Source organism: Manis javanica, chromosome 1, assembly GCF_040802235.1.
Source record: "Manis javanica isolate MJ-LG chromosome 1, MJ_LKY, whole genome shotgun sequence".
NCBI lineage: Eukaryota > Metazoa > Chordata > Mammalia > Pholidota > Manidae > Manis > Manis javanica.
This window is the reverse complement of record NC_133156.1, coordinates 202,004,710-202,024,561: the sequence shown is the minus strand read 5'-3', so window position 1 is coordinate 202,024,561 and position 19,852 is coordinate 202,004,710. Positions and strand designations below refer to the sequence as shown.

Below are 19,852 nucleotides of genomic sequence, written 5' to 3'. Positions count from 1 at the left end.
ACCTCCACGAGGTCTTAAATAGCTAAAGACTAAGTGATTTTATACCTATATATTGGTTTCAAAATTTGATTCTTAAGTGACACAAATGGGGCAAAAAAAAAATAGTAATAGATGGTCAGTAGCACAGACTTCTGTTAGAGGTAAAGCAGAAGAAAACAGGCAAAGTGAACAGGAAATTAGAACATAAAGAAAGAGTAGAAGGAAGGAGGAAAGGTAAGAAAAAGTTCCTCTACTTCTGTTTGGATAGTGGCAGGGTGTCTCAGTCCATTTTATAAATGAGACCAATGACAGGTATTTCAAACGCAGAATCTGAGTCACCCAGTGAGATGTGAAATAGGTTTTGGTTTCTGAATTCTAGAAGGGGTTTAAGAGAAAAGCAGCATTATAAAAGTAAGACAATCCATCAAACCAGCTCTGCTCTAGGTCTGGCCACTCAACTGTGTCTTTAGGATTTAGCTCTCTTGAGTCCACAGACACTTTCCTCCTATTAAATACCAAACCTTAAGACACAGAACAGAAAGTCCCTCCTAGAGGATGTTTCTGTTCTTAAAGATCTTTCATCAAACAATACAAGGTAAAATACATAAAGACAGTTTCTCAGTCACTTTAATTAAAATGGGCAAAGAATGGTGAGTTATCTGATGACATCCTTTTCCAACCCACATATACTTTTCCTACATTTAATTCCACCAGTTAAAGGAAATTTTAAAAGCAAAGAGGAATTACTCCCAATAAAAGAATAAAAGATATAATAGGCAATTAGCCAAGAAAGACACTAAGGGTGATAATCAGTCATATGTTCCAGAGCTGCTGAAGCAGAATCCAGGCCTCTATTCACATGACCATAGTGAAACAAGCTGGCCCAGAAGTGTGTGGTCATCACACCCCAGAAGACCTTGCCTCTCTTGGCTTTCCCAGAGCAGCCACCAGATTCGGTCGTTCTTTAGATGCTGACACCAGGTAGAAAAAAATAAATTAAAAAAAAGTGCCATCACTGAATCTACCCTATATTAAGTCTTGAAATTATAAGTGACAAAGTTATAATTTCATTTCCTTGTATCTAATCTAAAAATATTTCCCTGCTAAACATTTCAAATTACTTAGACACTTGCAAGCTATATTTGTATTGTATATAAATTTGTGAACCTCTATAAAAATAATTTGTCCTACACATTTAACCTCTTATTCCCAACACAGATCCACTTTCTTTTTTCACAAATGAAAGTGAAAAGAAAAATGTTTTCAAAGTCTTGACCTCTGAGGATTTCGTTTGGTATTTATCAAATTTAGTTTTTCATAAATCTTTACAGGTGATAATTTTTCTCAGACTGTGTTGTTGATTGCTTATGTCACCACTTTCCTTCCCATTTCCATTAGAAGCTACAGTACATCTTATTTCTTAGAGAAGAATCTGGCACTGATTTGGGAATGAAGGACATTTAGCACAGAGTATGCATCATTTTATAAAACATTTATTGATATAAAACCTAAAAATATACATGGTAGGTATCACATTCATGTGGGTATTATTTGATAGATTCAACCCTTGATTTTACACCATAGGGTTCTTATTAGGAATACCAGAGAAAGAATCAGATTCCTGACACAGGTAATACATATTTCCACTAACAATGAATAATTTAGCTCTTTTCACATCCATTTTATGAAAAATAGATTTGAAATAATTTCAAGGTCTTGCCCTAAAGGTGGAAGTTTTAGGATACAAGGAGAAGAACAGGGAGTGTGGGACCCCTTCCCTTTGTTTTTCAAAGGATTTTGCTTGTTTCAGTGATGCACACACTGCAAATTTTTTCCTCATTTGCCAAGATGATGTTGAAATGAAAAGATGTTGTTTCTTCTGCAGCATTTCCCTATTTTGGGTTTCTAGGATTCCAAATCACTAGTTCTCTGAAATCTACCAGCCTGGTCCACAGAATGCTAATGAGTCTCTATATTCTTCATTAAAGAAATGGAAAAGGAGCTTTCCCTCTAATGAATGGCAGCCGTGACTGGAATCGTTCTCACACTAGTTTCAAAATGAAAATTCCCTAAGAAAATCCCAGATGCAAATTCACCTCAAATTCAGTGTATGTTTTAAGACTGCTTTGCTTTAAAACCTTGTAAGGGAAATTTACATTCATTCACACTTTAAAATCCTACAGTATTAGAGCGGTGAATCCTTCACTTTAAACATGGAGATGTCAAATACCAGAAAAGTATGTAGTCAGTCTTTACCATACCAGTAGCAGTAAAACTTTCTGTGGTACAATGTCTTTACATAAATCAGTTAAAAGAAAATGTTTTAAAATTAGATACACTCCAAAAAATAAACTGTTCACAAAGGGGCATGTTGAATTTGAGGTGAATTTGAGGCAGATGTAAGGGTAAGGCTAAAGTTGGGGAGTACCTGCTTGGCTGAGGATGACACATTTCCCAAGGAAAGAGAAAGAGGAGAAGAGATTTTGAGAACAACCTCAAAATGAAACCATTAATAAGGATGGGAAGGAAAAACAGGTACAAATTAAAGGATAGTTTTTTTGTTCATTACTGATTGAATGTTGCTGAGTGGAAATTCTGGGTAGCCCACTGAGGAGGATTCTCTTAGGTACTGGTGGGAATAAAACCAAGTGATGTTGAGATTTTCCAAATGTAGTCTGATTAATTCAGTGGCATCTATGACATCAAAAATTCTAAAAACAAATAATTTCTCAAAGGATATACTGAGTGTTAATTTGTTAGCATTGACAAATGTTCAGTGCTTAAATAAAATGCTGACATTAAGGGAAACTGGATGATGAGAGAACTCTCTATAGTATGCTTGCAACATTTCTCTTGATGAATTATTCCAAATTAAAACTTCTATTTAAAAATTTAAAAAAGATGCATATGTATCTAATTAAATCCTGTATATTACATATAAGTTGGCAAAACTAGTATTTATAAAATAATTATATTCAAAGAAAGATAATGGAAAAAATACAACCACAACCATAAAAAAGTGAACTATAAATCTCCCCCTTTTGTAATATTTACAGGCATAAAATATGCATTATCCTCATTTGCATGACATATCTTTGGAAATGTCCTTACATTGTAGACACTTTCAAACAAACCAAGCATATATTTTTCTACTTCATCTCATCATTTTAAACCATCTTCTCTTTTCCTAAAGTACTACAAAAAATTGATGCATCATTTAGGGAACTGCTAGAGAGAGAAAGAGGCTGAAGTCAGTATTTATTTTGTTATTGCATCAGTAGCCATCTGTATGAAATGACATTACTTATTACAATTGAAATCTCAATGGCTATGTGAAAAACCAGAAAGGCAGGAATCTAGGAAATCCTTGTTACATAGATGACTTTAAACAGTGACTTAAGCTTACTATCTCTAGCCTGAAATTTTGAAATATAATCAAGAACTATTTAGTTTAATATTTTATACCTAGGAATCACTTCACTCAATTTTGATGAATGGTTCATGAAGTTTCCCATAATCATTCACTGTATTTTAAATTTCTTACTGAATAATGGTATTGATAATCATTTCAGTAACATGAGTAGAGTGTTTACATAATTATCACTTACTCAAGATTGTTTCACTCAAGGCCAGATCTTAGCTTCCTGCCTAGACCCACCCACATTGTATTTTCTTTTTGGTGGAACCCTTAAAAAAGAAATCAAAAAAGCAGAATCAAAGATAGAAAGTAGAATCAGGCATATCAAAAATTATTGCTGGGGTAATTTACAAGGGCATTCAGTTATATCTTAGTGGCTTGAGATAGTTATACTTACCTCAGAGTGTCTAATTTACTATTGGAGAAATGATTCAATATTTCAAATCATCCCGTTAGTAAAAGGACACCAATTCTTATTTTTTAAAGGAAAACATTTCACAATGAAAGCTAATTTCAATGAATAAAGAGAATGAATACAAACTAAGTATGTGGGTGATTTTTAAGGAAAAATGTTGTACACATTTTGCTTTATTCATAAAGTATGAACCAGCTTTTAAGAAATCAATATGCTGCCCTGAGAAAGAGTAGAACAGGAAGTACCCACTTTGATTTTGAAACAAGCTGTTTGGGACCTTGCTTCATTATCAAAAACCCTCAGTGCCCTAAAGCACCAATTTGGAGGCTGGTACTGGTATTACGGGATGTGTAGCCCACCTGATTTGAAATGATTTTGTGTTGCCTTTTAAAGTGTGACTAGATAACTAGGGTTGCTCAAGTGACCATAGGAAACATATAGCAGAATAACATCAGTGTATCGGCTTAGCCTGTATTGAACTCTCCTTTCTCCAAACTACCATAAAGTGTATAGCAAATGTTCAGCAGATATATGTTCATTAATTGATACTACACATTAAGTAGTTCAGCCTTCAAATACTCCTCTAGTTTTATGTGTATTTGTCCTGACTCTTCAACTGGATTTTTAAGGCAGCAAGTATGTTATTTCCCTTTGAGTCATCCATGACATCTAGCAGGGTTCTGGTATAGATCATTCAATCAGTAGATATTTCAACAGAACTTAACTATCAAATGCATTAAAAAATCACCGAAATAGGTGCTTAGTATATATAACTGCATGTATATTATAATTGTCAACATTCTGGAAAGAGATGACACACTTTTTGAAGTCTAAGAAAACTGTTGGCAGACCCAAGTATCTGTTGCCCCAGAAATTTCTAGTTATGTTATCTGTATCCTTTAAATCTATTATTTAGCAACTAAATATCTAGTAGTGTTTTACAAAGACACACATATTCATATACACACTACATTCAACTCCTAAAATATCATAGTCCTACTACAAACCTAATGGATAGGTGGTCCACCCAAACTTAGCTGTGGGATTTGAGAGAAGAATTACGTCTACGGTATGAAGTTGAAACTGATTTTGAAGCCCATGGGAGGGTAAGTAGTCTAGAAAGCGCATCTAGTTTTATAAGGTAATCCAATATATAGATAGTTCACCCATGGGTAATTGAAAAGCGAATGTCTGAGGCAACTACGCAACCTATACAACTCCAAAACAAGGAGCTTTAAAAAAAAAAATCAAAATTCTATGTAACATTTTTGATCTGATAATAAAATCATGTCTTTAACTCATAAAGGTAATATCTTAGTTTTATATCTATAATACATGCTTTATTATATATACCGAGTACATATATATGTAATCTACATTTTTATATACTTTATAAATATATTTTTCATTTGGTCTGTTTTCTTTTGGTCTCCGAAAATAATATTCAAATCTTTCCCACCATTGTATGTAGTTTTTGTCTTTTAAACTAAGCAATACTTAATGGAAACTTTATAATAAAAGGTTAATTACATGATAGTTGTGGGAAAATAGAATGGTATTTGAGCCATTTAGTAATCAAGAAAATAATTAAATTGTGGCTTAATCTGCAGTATCAAAAAATATATATATACCACAACAATTAAAACAAAAATGTACAATAGAGTTCTGGGAAACAGTGCTGAGATAGTTACTAATGCTTAATCAAATGAATACAAATGAAGGTGAAAATTTGAGGGGCAAATGGAAAGGTGTAATCACACATAATTTATGACACAAAAATAGAAAACTATCTCATGCACTTGTGCTTTTTCATGGTTATTATTCAGTTTGGACTCATATTGCCTTGATTTGCTCTGGGACACTAGAGATATCCACGGGTTTATAACTGTGACTCTCCCCAGTACTGTGTATACTGGAAATTGCCTATCTATTTGATAATGTTATGCTTGGCTCCATTCTCTGTGCCCGAGTGATGAGAGAAAGCAGCCTTCAGGAGACTGAAGTATCGACTGTCAAGTAAACATAAATAAGAGCAGAAAGTAAAATCAATCTTTCGGGGTCAATATAACTTGAGTAGAAATCAAAGAATTCAAAGCCTAAATATACCCCAAAATGTATAAAAAAGAACTTAGTGTCTTTATATTCTCCTGAATTTATACATAGCTTATTGCTGATGTTTAGTAGTACCAGTTTGGAGTGCATGGTATTTGAGTTCATAAATGACAGGTAAAGCATCAGAGGAATAAAGACTGGAAGTAGAGGAAATGGGAAATGAAAGAGAAGACTGAATGTTAAAAGCTAGCACTTGGGCTGAGTATAATTAAACATCCACTAACACTGTTCAACTATGAATTTTGCTAGTGATTAATAGCACTAATTTTGACAGGGTAAAACTTTTGTTTCAAACGAGTTATTTTCCAAATGAGGAGAGTATAAGCTTAGTTCTTGAAAAATTTCAACTTAGTGTATACAAAGTTTTAAAGTCCTTGGCTAAGTGCTTTTTTTCACTTGAAAACTACAATGCATAAGCTAAGAGGGCTTTTTCCATCAATGAGCATTCTGCCTACTGCATCCATCATACAGTTAATTGATTGCACTTGTAATTTATAAATGCATCCAGATGCTGTGGGATGAACACATTTTATAAATTAGAAAAGCGTATGGAAGGTACAGAGATAGTAAAATCTCATGATAACTACCCAAAACATCCTTAATGTGCAATGCTATATCACTCATTACTATGCAAATATGTAAGCATTTCCCTGGTTAATGTCTTGGTGAGAAATTTGCTTGGTAGTTGAGCCCAAATGCTATTTTGACCAGACATTTAATACCACTTCGGAGCCCTTCTAGTTTCATTGCACTTGCCCATGAGGAGAATGTGGCCCTTAAGCAACCTTGATTGTGCAAAATCAATGAAAATATTTATTCTTTATCACTGGGTCATCTTGCTTAATGCACACTGGTCAACCTTCCAAAATACACGGATCTGTCCAAAGTTAAGCCTGCAGGCTCTATTTCTTTCTAAAAATGTTAGAGGGCATTTGTCAAGTGAGCATTTTGCTGTTTAGTGGACTCTTTCATTAAGAAGTTTCTAAGAATAGGGAATGGAGGAAAAGGACTACAGAAAGTATAAGAAAATGGCTTAATTCTTCAATTATGGGGAAATTAGTATCAATGACCTGACTAAATTATATTGAATGACTCAAGGTATGAAAGGTAAATGTTTTCATTGTCTTACCTTAGGTTTTAATTCTTTGCCAAGCCAAAGTTCAAAAGGTAAGTCAAAGGAGATATGTAACATGGCAAAAATTCCTTTGGAGATTGGAAATTCTTTCCATACACAAGATCCACCAACCAAATGATTAAATGAACTGTGGGTGACCCATGGACCAAAAGATATATATTTAAATTTTTAAAATTTGCTTTACTGGTACATTTTGGCAGCATGATTTTGGTCAAACTCAACATACTTAGGACTGGAAATTATGACTGGGTTCACCTTAGAATTTTGGAAGAATCATGAAAATCACAGAATTCAGAAGTAAACTGATTTTCTTTATAGTCTTACGCCCTTTCTGGGCAAAGGCTGTGCCAAGTTTTCTGTGTGCATGGGTGACAGAAGGCTACATGTAGGACGCTGAGAGAGTAATGTCATTTCAGAATTTGAAATGAGCATTAGTCAAGTCCCCAGATTTCATGATAAAATCAACAAATACGCAAAACATTCAAAGTTATTCTAGAAATGTACATCTACTTACAAGCCAGAAGTAAAATAAGAGTAGATTAGTCATCATGGACTCTTAATATTTTCAGAATCGAAAGCTTACTTCAGGAAAAGGTCAATAAACCCCATAGATGCTTGAATCATCTAAGGTCTGGTAAATAAGTTTAGTAGATACTGCCATATTTATATTTAGACACTACCAACTCAAATAATAGCTTAATTCAAAATTTGCTCCTGTTTTTCCTGAGCATGGCAAAGAAAAAGAGGTTATAATTGACAACAAGCAGAGTACCATTTCTTATCAAGTAAGGCAACTTCTATTTGTGGGATTTCTTCCCTAGTCTATGAAGCAGGGGCTACCTAACTTAATGCAAAATAGTTCACAAACAACAGGACATTCTGTCTCATAATCAAAGGAAGATGCAATCAGAAGTTCCCTCCAAAAGAGAGGCCAGGCTTCTTTCACTAATAAGCAGTCTCTGCTCCTCCCCTCTCCCCTTTTCAGATTTGCAATGCCTTCTGTCCTCCATCTGCTCCACCCCCACCTATTGTCTCCACTCACTGTCAGGCATGCCAATCCCATCTGGCCATACTCTTGCTTATGCTGGCTCTAATTCCCATGGGCCTAGGAAATATTTGAATGCCAAGGCTTTTTCCTTCTTCATGATAATAAGAACTAGCTAAAAGAGTATCAAACAATTCTCTAAAGAATTCACAGACACATGAATACGCACACGATCTCTTGCATATACATAAAGCAGTTTTAGAATCCTCCCCTAGGCTGAAATAATATTTTTAAATCTTTCACCTCAGATGCATTTTTAAAAATTGTAATAACACTCTATTTGAAATAATCAAAATTTATATTTCAAAAATATAGACACTTTCATTAATTCCAGACATGCACTTTTTTTCCAGAAAGCAGATTATACTTAGTGTAAATAAATGTTACTTAAACCTTACCATCATGAAATGTTTCCATTAGTTAATCAGGTTTAATCATTGATCACTAATACATTTTCTGTTGTACCAAACATACATTTATTTAATTAAGACATTCCACCTTTACGAATTCTCAACAAAACATTCTGCCGCAAAAGCATGCATGGTCAGAATCTAAGCATATTTAGGTAAAATTATCACCAAGTCATTAACAATAATAAAGCAGTCTGCAGTCTGGCAAGTATTGAAAGCAGCTTTTATTCATGCGTGTACTTGAACCAACTTAATACATATATGCATACACACACACACACACACACACACACACACACACACACACACACCACAGTTTCTGGTTGTTTTGCCACAAGCATGCTAAAAAAGTCTGAAGCTCAGAAAAAGCAGCAAACAAAATTAGAAGCAACCATGCTCAGGGTTTAAGGACATTTAGAAATTTAAACAATCTTTCATATAGAGCGTGCATAAATTTGACATGCAATCTCCAAGAAGAAATATTTTCATATAAATCTTAAAATTAGTTTATCCCAGTTTATACTTATTTTCATTATTATTGTTCTTAGGTTTCTTGTATCTTAAACCCTGCATGCTGCAGTTCTAAGCTGTGCTAAGCACCGGCTGTGATAGAAGAAGCTACCTGCGAGTTTTCACAGTGCCATCTCATATCCATGTCTGTCTGGCTACCCTGCGTGCTTAGAGCTTTTTTCTTAATTCTTAATGGAAATCCTAGGAAATTTAGTCCATCCTCTGAAATCAATACTGGTGACAGGAGAGCTCCCTGACTCAGTGGGAGATCAAGATGATAAATTGCCTGCGCATCAGCCTGGCCTATCAGTGCCCTGCACACAGATGGGCGAAAAAAGACACAGAAAAGGCTCTATCAGTCACGTGTCACTGAAGAGCCAATGGCCGACCTGCTACTGCAGGAATGGATGCTGCAGTTCCGCCTGCAGTTGACGAGGCTGTTGGTACACAGCCCAGCCCGCGCCCGGATCAAAAGTCTAGGCAGTCGCTGCTGTTGAATTTGCTCCCCAGCTGTGACTGCATAGGGGAAGGGCCATCCCTTTAAACCCCTGACCCAAATAAAGACTCACTTTAAATGCACAGGAAATTTTCTCAATATTCCTTTTTAATCCAATGTGATTGCTGAGGAGCAGGGAGACTTTTAACATCCCAAACCTTAAACTCTTTTGTGTGTTCCTTCAGAGGATTATCATGTTTTCACCTAATATGAAATTAGAAGCCTTAAACTGTGAAATTAGCATACAACCCTAACAGAATTGCCTCAAAGCTTTGTAACTGCAATTATAATTTTATTTTCAAGTTAGTGAATGACATGGGGGGGGGCACGTTTATAATGAGTATTTTGATGGGATGATTTTGTAAACGTAATTATGCAACATTAAAAAGTACATTTTTGTGCTCTTTTACCAATTACAACTGTTCCTCTTTAAAGACAATGTAAGTCCCAATAAAAAAGCTATTTTATTGAACATTAAAAATAAAAACAAGCACCAAAAGCTGTATGTCCTGTTTCCCAAAGCCTGAAGAACAAATGTGCTATCTAGTGATGGAAATATGAACTTATTTTTTGCCTTTCCTCTGAAACATAAAACAATTCTTTGATAAGCAGAGGCTCTGCATCTGGAATGCCATATGGAAATAGATCTCCCAATACATCTGCTTCCATTGATCATTCTGTAATAACAGGCATGTTAACACAGTTCTTCAAGGTAACTGAGATGATTGTGATAAGGGAAGCTTATAAGTGATGACACTGTGGTGTGTTTTAAATGATAATATCATGGAGATGTAAAAAAAATTCAAAGGCAGCTTTTAGAGATACTACACCACATATTCATACACACTAATATAGAGAGGAAGTTTCTGTAAAGTCCTAAAATTCAGTTCATAGTGGTTAAATCTGAAGAGGGGAGTGGTGTTCAAAGGTGGGACTGAAGCATAGTTTTACAGGGTAACTTTTTGTACCTTTTTTAAAATCAGATCTCTATTGTTCCTAATTGAAAATTAATTAAAATGATGGCATCTGTTTTCATTTAGGTTTAGAAGAACATGAGTGGTGGATGTTTTGAACAAAAGCTCTGTGGGGAAAGGTGGGGAGACAGGAAAGGGTGGCCTGCTTTTTTACATGCAAATAGAGTAGGCTAAGTAAGAAGCAAGCTGCCAGACACGGGTTCTGGAAATCTTGGTTGAAGACCTCTGTAAACGACATTAACTCTTAGTTCTTTCATCTCTGAGTGCAGATAACAGCACACACTTACTGTGTTAAGAGCTTTACAATTTATAGTGACAATTCACCTAAATTGTCTCAGATTCTTAAAGGTAGGAACGTGAAGAACTGAGAAGTAGATGATTTGGCTAATTACCAAACTTGGGCGAATTAACCCCTCCAAGCCTTCATTTCCTCAGCAGGATGCAGTTGGCAGGAAGTGGCAGAGCTGAACTTGAGTGTTAATTTAGGATATCATTTATTGCTGCTTTAAAGGCAAGATAATGTGCATGTTTTTACCAATAATGAAACGGTGTAGAGCTAAAGACAAAATCCATTGTCTCGTGTTTCTTACCCCGCACAGCCTTCTTTTATCCAAAAATCAGAACTTGGCTTAGAGATTCTATTGTTGACTCTTTTGTTGTTGTTCAGATTCTTATAACTTTAAGGGATCGAGACTTTTAAAAGAGAATTGAGCTGGCCAAATTAAGTTAAAGGCTTATAACATGCAACATTAAAGGATTTTTTTGGTTTCTTTGCTTTATATAAAATTAGCATAAATCAGTGTCTTATGGGGTGATTTTGCCCCCAAGGGCGCAACTGGCAATGTTTAGGAAAAGGTCATAATTGTCTAATTGTCACAGCTGGGGAGGGGCTACTAGTATTTAATGGGTAGAGGCCAAGGATGCTGCAAAGCCTCCTCCAATGAGAGGATGGAGCCTACAGCCAAGACTTACCTGGCTCTAAGCGTCAATAGCACTGAGATTGAGAAATCATGCTCTAAATATTAGCCTTTTCTGCCTTATTTATAAAGAGGCTAAAAATAGAATATTCTGTACTGGAAAGTATATATTGTAAAGTGGCAAGGAAGTAAGTTTAGATGAAGGAGAGGACCACCAACGGGGCCCTGGGTCACTCCAAAGTTAAGAAGGTCTGGAGAAGAGGGAGAAACAGCAGATGAGGACGAGGAGGCATGAGGAAACCTTAAAGCGGGGTGACCTGGGAGCCTGTGTGTTAGAAAGGACACAGGCTCAGTTTGCTCCAAAGCTGTTGACAGGTCAAGGGATCAGTTCTCCACAGGTTTTTAAAATGTAAAGCAAAGGGCCTGATATATTAATCTGAATGAAATTAGCAATATAAAAAGACTTGAAGTCCTTATTCCTCCTCCTATTTGGATTTCTAAAGAGGTGGCCTGAAAAGGTAGTATTACAGGGAAGACAGGTGGGCTATTTGAGAGACTATGTGACAGGGAGGGGCTCCTGTCAGCTTCAAACTGTACTTCTCAGGCTACTTATAGTCTTAGACTGCCTTGAGGCCACAAAGGTGGAATTGTGAACAAGCAGGTGAACAAGGCCTATTCTGGACCATCCCCCCTCGGCTGGCAGTGCTGGCCGAGTGATATCGTGTCCCACTAGACACGAGGTGCGCAGTTCTTGTCTGCAGGTCCCCTCCCAATCTTTCTTTCCACAGATCAGGTTTCTGGGAACAGAGTTCTCAGGGCCAGCGTCAGGCACTTTCCCTCTGTCACCGCTGTCACACCAATTTCCGTACTTTGCCAAGCCTGTGGTATTCAGGGTCAGTGCAGCAGGCTCAGTGGGACACAGCCACCTGGAGCATTAGGACAGTGGAGCAGCCTCAAGCCAAACTAATGCTCGTTTTGGCAGGGAAATATTGCAGGAAAGGGCGTCAGAGAGAGAGAAAAGCCACAGATCCATACATAGCATCACATACTCTTTGGTGTGGGAGAACATTGCATGTCTCACTTCCCTTAAAACTAGATAGATTTTTACAGTTCCAAGAGTTTTACAGCTCACATAATCCAGCTTGCATAATCCAAGTCACTCATTTGACAGATGCAGGATTTTGATGCAGAGAGATTAATTTGGCTTAAATTAAGTGAGAGTGAGAGTCTTTCTCAGTCCAGTCTATGGGCGAACATGACTTTGGCAAGTCTCAAGATATTTTCAGAAATCACCATCACTGTCAACCAGAGTAAGACTCAGAGGAAGGGGAAAAGTTGAGAAGTAAAGACAGCAAAGGCTCCAAAGCCGCCTCCTTCTCCCACTGATGCTGGATTCAGGCAATGAAAGCTTTTGCTATCCCGGAAGGAGACTGTGGTCCTCCAGCGAGCATTCATAGGATATGAAATGCAAAAGGAGAAGCTTTGAGTCTCCTCCTTTAGAAGAATATGAGTGACTGCTGAAGATTTTTTTTAATGCAAATTCTCTTGTCTGTATTTGCACCAGAGTCACCATGAATGGGAAGCCGGCTGCATGTGTAACTTTTAAAAGATGTGTCAGGAAGTCAGCTCTAGCTGTGAGAGAACACAGAATAAGGAATATATTCTGGACCATTTTCATTTTTGGAGGGAAAAATAGAAATAGTGGAAAGTCACAGTAGATTATCTTAGTTTTTAATTTTTGTTGTTTTTGTTCTATCTCACATAGTGGCAGCCATAGCTTGAGGCCGTGGAGTACCACTAAGCCCCTGCTAACTACTAATTTAACATTTGCAAGAACACTTTGGAAGTGGAAAGTGAATTAAAGTGTAACAGTGAAATTTCACATATTCTAAATCTTACGGGGGTTTTTCCCTGCCACTCTACTCCTTTGGATTTTGTTCACACTGATTATTTTTCTAGGTACATTTGCTTTTTAAAAAGTAGAAACACATACTAAAAATCCACTGTCTCATATAATCTTTTCAAAAACAATGTACCCTAAAATTTATTATATTAATACTAAAAATAAAAGAAATTGAGACCCAGAGGGATTAAATAACATCTATATTAGATGAAGCAAACAACTGGAAGTCTCCTGACTATGTATCAGATGTTCCTTCTCAATCAGGACTACCCCTCGTGCTGTAGAATAGTTGTTCTCAAAGTTTAATATGCATAAAAACCAAGAGGGAACAAGTTAAATATCCAGATTTTTAGGCTTTTCCCTGGAGACTGGTTCTGTCTCTGACTTACACAGATATAAAAGTCTAAGCTGTTAATAAGCACTCTATCTTCATAATTGAAGAAACATAGGAACATCTTGGAGTCTGAAATTCAGAATTTTTTTCAGCAAAAGCCATGTCAACAGGATTTCTAACGAATGAAAATGGGAAGGTTCTTTTTTTTTTAAGGAATAAAATTAAAAAGTGTTAGGAATAATGCTTACAATGAGAGAAATTGTAACAGAGCAGCACCACAGCAGAAGCAGAAAAGAAAAAGAGGAGTTTTCAAGCCATCCAATTAAGAGTTTTCCAAATTAGATTTCACAATGTAAATAATATTTTAATTTAAAATATTTTTTAAATCAGAAAGATTAATGTGCATATAACAAACATACAAATAGAAGCATTTAGAAGAATAATACTACACTTTTATAGCTCCAGGTTAATATAGCACTTGGCTGCATTGTCCCTACCTCACTGACATCAAACCACAAGCGTGCAGATACTCAGGCAGGGTTCCTTCACACAGCCTAAGAATCACTGGAATTGAGAGCAGTTTTCTTATATTGGCCCTCTAGGCCTCTAGAGATGGATAAGCTTTCCTTTATGAGATCAGAACCCACTGAAATCACATCAAAGCTTCCCCAGTTGTTTAAGACAATAAATACAGCCAGAAAGAAATCCCCAGTCCGATGCATGTTCACCAATGACTCATGAAGATGGGGAGTACACCATGTGGAAACCCTCTGGTCGCTGCTTTCCTCCTCGGGACTTCTAGGCTGGCCAGTAGGATCATAGGGTAACAACGCTTTCCTTCCAGACTGATCTGAAGTTTCTTACCACCAGTCCTTCACTCATTTAAAACATTTTTGTGGCTTTTTGGCATATGTTTATTTTGACAGAAGGATGACTAACTGTTTACTTTGATCCAAACCCAAGACTTGAGGGACAAGCTTAACAAGGAACCAATTCTTTCAGGATATTGAGTAGGACAGTACTTTTTACCAAACAGGCATTAGTGACCAAATATTTTTGGTGGCTGATTGATTGATAAAAAACATTAAGTAAAAAAGCCATAGTCCATGGTCAAGTCTGTTTGAAGGTGGGGAGGGAGAGAGGAAAGAAAGAAAAGATCAAAAGGAAAACCTTTTAGGTAGTTTAGGTACATGAACAGACTCTGTGAGAAACTTCTACTTTTTGGTGAATACAGCTTGGACATTATCGAATGTGAGTCTTCTTCCTCCCTGCCTCCCTCACCCCTGTATAATGGATCACATGATGATATTTTAAGCAACTGGAATGATTTAGAAAAGATACCTACACAGAAGGTCACACATGACTCTACAGTCCTTTGTGCACACACACAAGCACACGTACATACAGGAGTGAATGTCTGCCATTAACAAAATTGTGAAAACTAAGCTAGAAACAAAATTCATTTGGGACTGAATATAACGTTACAAGAAAATCAGTGAGCAGAAGTTCTCAGCTCATCACTCATGGAAGTATAATGTTCAAGAGAAAACGCCAGCAGGCACACACACTTGTTCCAGGCAGACTCACTATTTGATAGCGATGATTTCCTAAATTTAAAGTGTTTGTTAAAAATGCAAATTTACTGAACCCACTCTGATCTACTTAGTTATAATTGCTAGGGATAAGGGTGGAAAACTTCATGCTTAATATGTACTCTGGGTGACTATGAAGCAGGTTGTCTGGACCTTGTTTTGGGAAATGCGATCTGGGCATGTCCCCCCGCTGCCTCCACCCACTCACTTGCTGTGACACCAGCCGTGGACAAGCTGCACTGTCCAATTCAGCTCGGTTGAATTTTGGGGGAGCACAATGCCTTTCACTTTGTGGGATGGAAGTTGGAAAATTTAGGAAGAAATAAGGAATTGTGGGATGGATAGATTCTGAAAAGATTTCCTGGAACAGACTGTCTTCAACTTAGGTCTTGAAAGAGGTAGAATTAATTATTTTAGCAAAGGCATGGAGGTATTAGGTACTTTAAAAAAATTCAATTTATTATATAAATGTCAAGCTCCTTTACCTTTTCAACTGGAGGACCTAGAAATGCATCTAGTACTTATGAAATGGTCAATAAACATTTTTCAAGATAATAAATAATATGACCAAAACAAAATAATTGTATAAAAAAAGTTAAATCAATCTCCCCACCTTCACAAAGCTTTTTGTTGCTCTTAATGCTGTGTTGTTTTGATTTTATTTTCACATTCTCTTCCCTTTCTTATCTGTATACACACATAATATTAAATGTCTGTAATAATAAAGACACAGTTTTATTGTTTCATTATTTAATAAGATGTTATATACATTTTCCATCTTGACTTGATATCATTATTATAATTCTAATAACACTAGAATAATCAAATTGGTATATTCCACATAACTACTTTGCATTTTCTTTTTTTTTTTTTTTGGATAATGGATCCCTCTCTATTTTGTATTTTTGCTATTGTAAATAACATTTTGTTTCCTTTGAATTTTTTTCATAAATTCCCATAAGTGAGATTACTGGTCTAAAGACACGTTTTTATAGATCTTGAAACAATCTGCCAAAGTAGTTTTCAGAAGACTTGTTCTAACTTTCACATTGTGTCCAGCATGCTACCTTCTGTCACATCTTCACTGGTGTGAACATGTTGTCTTTTCTATCTGGAGATGCCCTTTTCCCATTAAAAAAAAAAAATCTGGTAAACTCCTACACATTGTTTTGTACCAGGCTCAAGTGCTACTCTTTCTTGCAGGCTTCCCAAAGCCCCTCAACAGAGCTAGTCATTATTTCCATTGTATTCCCACAGTATTTTGTAATAATACCATTTTTTGTACTTATTAGTTTTGGGTTTGTTGTAGTTTGAATACTTCCTTTTCTTCTTCCTAGAATTAGTGACTCCAGGGTTAGACCTTTGTCCATTTCATCTCTGGAAACTCAGCCTTTAGCAGAGGGCCTGGCATAAATTAGACATTCAATAAATGCTAGTTAAGTAAACTAGGAATGAATGAATGAATGAGTTAATATGACTCACAAGCCCAAGCCTCTTGCTGCATCTCTGGGTAAAAAATGTCTTCTTTCACCAACTCTATTACAGGCCACCTAGTCCTAGAAGTATTTATATTTTTTGTATGTCTGTTTTAAAATATTTGTATACTTTTTATATATCTATATTTTGTAGGTCTGCATTTTTATATTTTTACTGGTCTGCTTTTGGCTTGTTGGCACAATTCTGCGACATGCTGTAAATCAACTCTCTAAGACCTTTGGATAATTACTTCTGGGTACATCAAAGTCAGAATATTTTTCTTTCTAGTTCAAAAAGAAGCACCTTTTATGAATAAAATGTTGGGACTAGGGAACAGGATTAGACACCACCTGTGGAGACTATAGTATGTATATGGCCCCACTGAAGAAAGAATACAAATTTAAAAATAGTCACTGATAATGAATTATTTAATGACATAGAATCAGTAAGTATTCTTATCTATTACTTTATGAATTTTGACACATTTCAACATGTGCTTACTCATTTTATCATTACCAAAACCCAGTAAGAAATACAAAGCAAGTATACCATAATTAAAAATTGAAAGATAAAGAACCTAAAGCACAGAAACATGGCTAGCAAGTGGAAAAACAAGAGCCAGTACCACATATTTTGAGTCATACTCTAGACTACATTCTAATAAAATCATTAGACCCTGCTGAATTGTAACCAAAATGAGAAAATTAGCTTTTAAACAGTATAAACTAGACCAGTGATTAAAAAACAATCAAACAAAAAAACTAACCAAAACTGCTGCAACAGAAGCATTTTTTTTAAAAGAATGATTATGATAATTCAATATGAAAAATAATATCAGAGGACTCTTACTGACATTAGTGGCAGATGGACAAGGACTGTTTTCTCTCCTACATGGTAGCTTCTGGTGGTTTCTAGAACTTACACCCAGGAAAGCAGCACAGTGGTCCATTCACTCACTCATTCAGTTAATCAACTAATACATATCATGGACTGATTCAAAGAACTGTGGGGAATTAAAAAAAAATGACAGAGTCCTTCTGAAAAAATACACACACATACACACTAACACAGTGCATTATACATGCCACAGAAATTTACAATACATAGCAAACATTCTGGAAGTTCAAGGACAAAGGATGACTTCTGGGCTCATACCTTATATTGAGTTCCAGATGGCCACCCAGGGAACAAAGTGAGGGGATATGGATTTTATTTCTTATTTTGTGACTTTTAATTTAGTCTACCTATGTTAGGGTGTACTTGTCTGTGAAATAAAGGGATTGAATTACCTTTGCCAATCAAATAAGTAATGTGTGATCACAGGGGAGAGAGTAACTCAGTGGTAAGAGAATGGACAGTGAAATCAGATGTACCTGGCTTCATGACCTAAGCATGGAGCTTATATCAACTAATTAGCTCAACCTCTCTAAGTCCCAGAGTCTTCACCCATAAAATGAGAATACTGACAATATGTACCTTTTGAAATTTTCCATAAAGCATAAATGAGAATACATAACAGCAGAGAAACTGGCATATATTCAATGGTCAATATATAGTAGCAATCATCATTAACTGTTACATCAAGAAGCTGCTGCTAGGGCTATATCAATTCTGTGTTTCTACATAATTTATTTTTGATATGGCACACTCATGATGGAAGCAATTAATGTTCTATATTTAATGAAGGCCAAAGGCTTTGGCAGGGTAAATACCATTCTTAGAATTTTTCAGATTATGTATAGATTCATGAGAAGCTTGAGAAAGATGCTACATTTTATTTGCAATGTCCTCTTTGGAAAATGTTAGGCTTTACTTCAGTCATTGGTAGGTGAACTCCAGTTTGATCAATCAGAAACAGTGAAGTCATTAGTGTGTGTCGAGTTTAGCCACTTTCATAAATGCTGCCTTAATTGCCTTAGATATTATCAACTTCATTTCTATTCTGACAGGCATGACAAATGGAGTTCACAAGCATGACACATTCCTAGTCACATTTCCAGCACGCTGGAGACAATCTCATTCTTTCTCTTTCACTTAACAAGACAATGGAATGCAAGGGAGTTAGAGTTATGTTATCATAGACAATCTTGAATCTACTCTGCTTATTAAAAAAAAATTCACTCACTTTGGAAGTTAAACATTATTAATACATTACTTAAAACATACTTACCATCTGATTGGGACATATCAGTATGTAACAAACCATGATACAGAATCACCCATGGCCATGACCCAAGGAAATGTGCTTAATGTGTAGAAAAATAAAAAATCCAGTCACTTGATGAAGAAAATACATTATGTTCTACAGATCATTACCATGAAAGAATAAAAAGATCTAGCATCATAAACTTTGGACAGTTTGAAAAGATATTTACTTAATGATATGTTACTTGAATTTAAAAGGAGTGATAAATTGCCTAGAACCCCAGAAGACACAGGGCATGTGTGAGTATCATAAGTAACCAAAATAGCAATTCTTAATGTTTTTAGTCTCAGGGACCCCTTTCACTCTTAGAAATTATTGAAGACTCCAGAGATCTTCTGTTTATATACAATATATCTCTGGATATTTATCAGAAATTAAAAGTGAAAAAAATGTTAAATATTAACTTAGTTTAAAATAAGTCCATCACATATAAACATGTATAACATACATTTTTTAAAAATTGTATTTTAAAAACAAATTTTGGAAGACATAGCATTGTTTTATATTTTTGCAAATTCTTTATCTGGCTTACTAGAAGACATTGTGTGTGAATATCTGTTTCAGCACTCATTCTGTTGCAAAATCACATTATTTAGTCTCTGAAAAATTCCACTGCACCTCATGAAAAAAAAAAGGAAAAAGGCAACTAAAAACCCAGTAATATTACAAAAGTAGTTTTAACCTTATTAGAGAAGTCTTGCAGATTCCCCCATTTCCTGCCCCACAGTTCCTTGAACCATATTTTGAGAATATTCTGCTCTAAATATATAACAAGATTTATAGACTACATTCATTATTAATTTTGGTTTCTAGTTTAAATCCATGTGCTGTTCTTGTTTCCCTATTTGAAAGCTTCCTGGTAGAGAAGATCATGCCTCCAAATCTTTGGTATCATTTGCAGCATATGGTAGGCCTGCATGGAACCACAGT

At 35.7% G+C, this 19,852-nt stretch overlaps 1 protein-coding gene across 31 annotated transcripts in view; it reads right to left on the bottom strand.

Moving 5' to 3' along the window:
* NRXN1 (neurexin 1) overlaps positions 1–19,852 on the bottom strand; it is a 1,077,010-nt gene that overhangs the window by 44,680 nt on the left and 1,012,478 nt on the right. The window contains exon 1 of one of the 31 annotated variants that reach the window (XM_073213381.1): positions 9,137–9,336. The exons of 29 other annotated variants lie outside the window; for them this stretch is intronic. In XM_073213381.1, coding sequence (XP_073069482.1) covers positions 9,137–9,169 — 33 coding nt within the window. In that variant the 5' untranslated portion in view covers positions 9,170–9,336. Of the gene's footprint in view, positions 1–9,136; positions 9,337–19,852 lie in introns of those variants that run through there. One more of the 31 variants, XM_073213377.1, reaches the window with a different exon arrangement.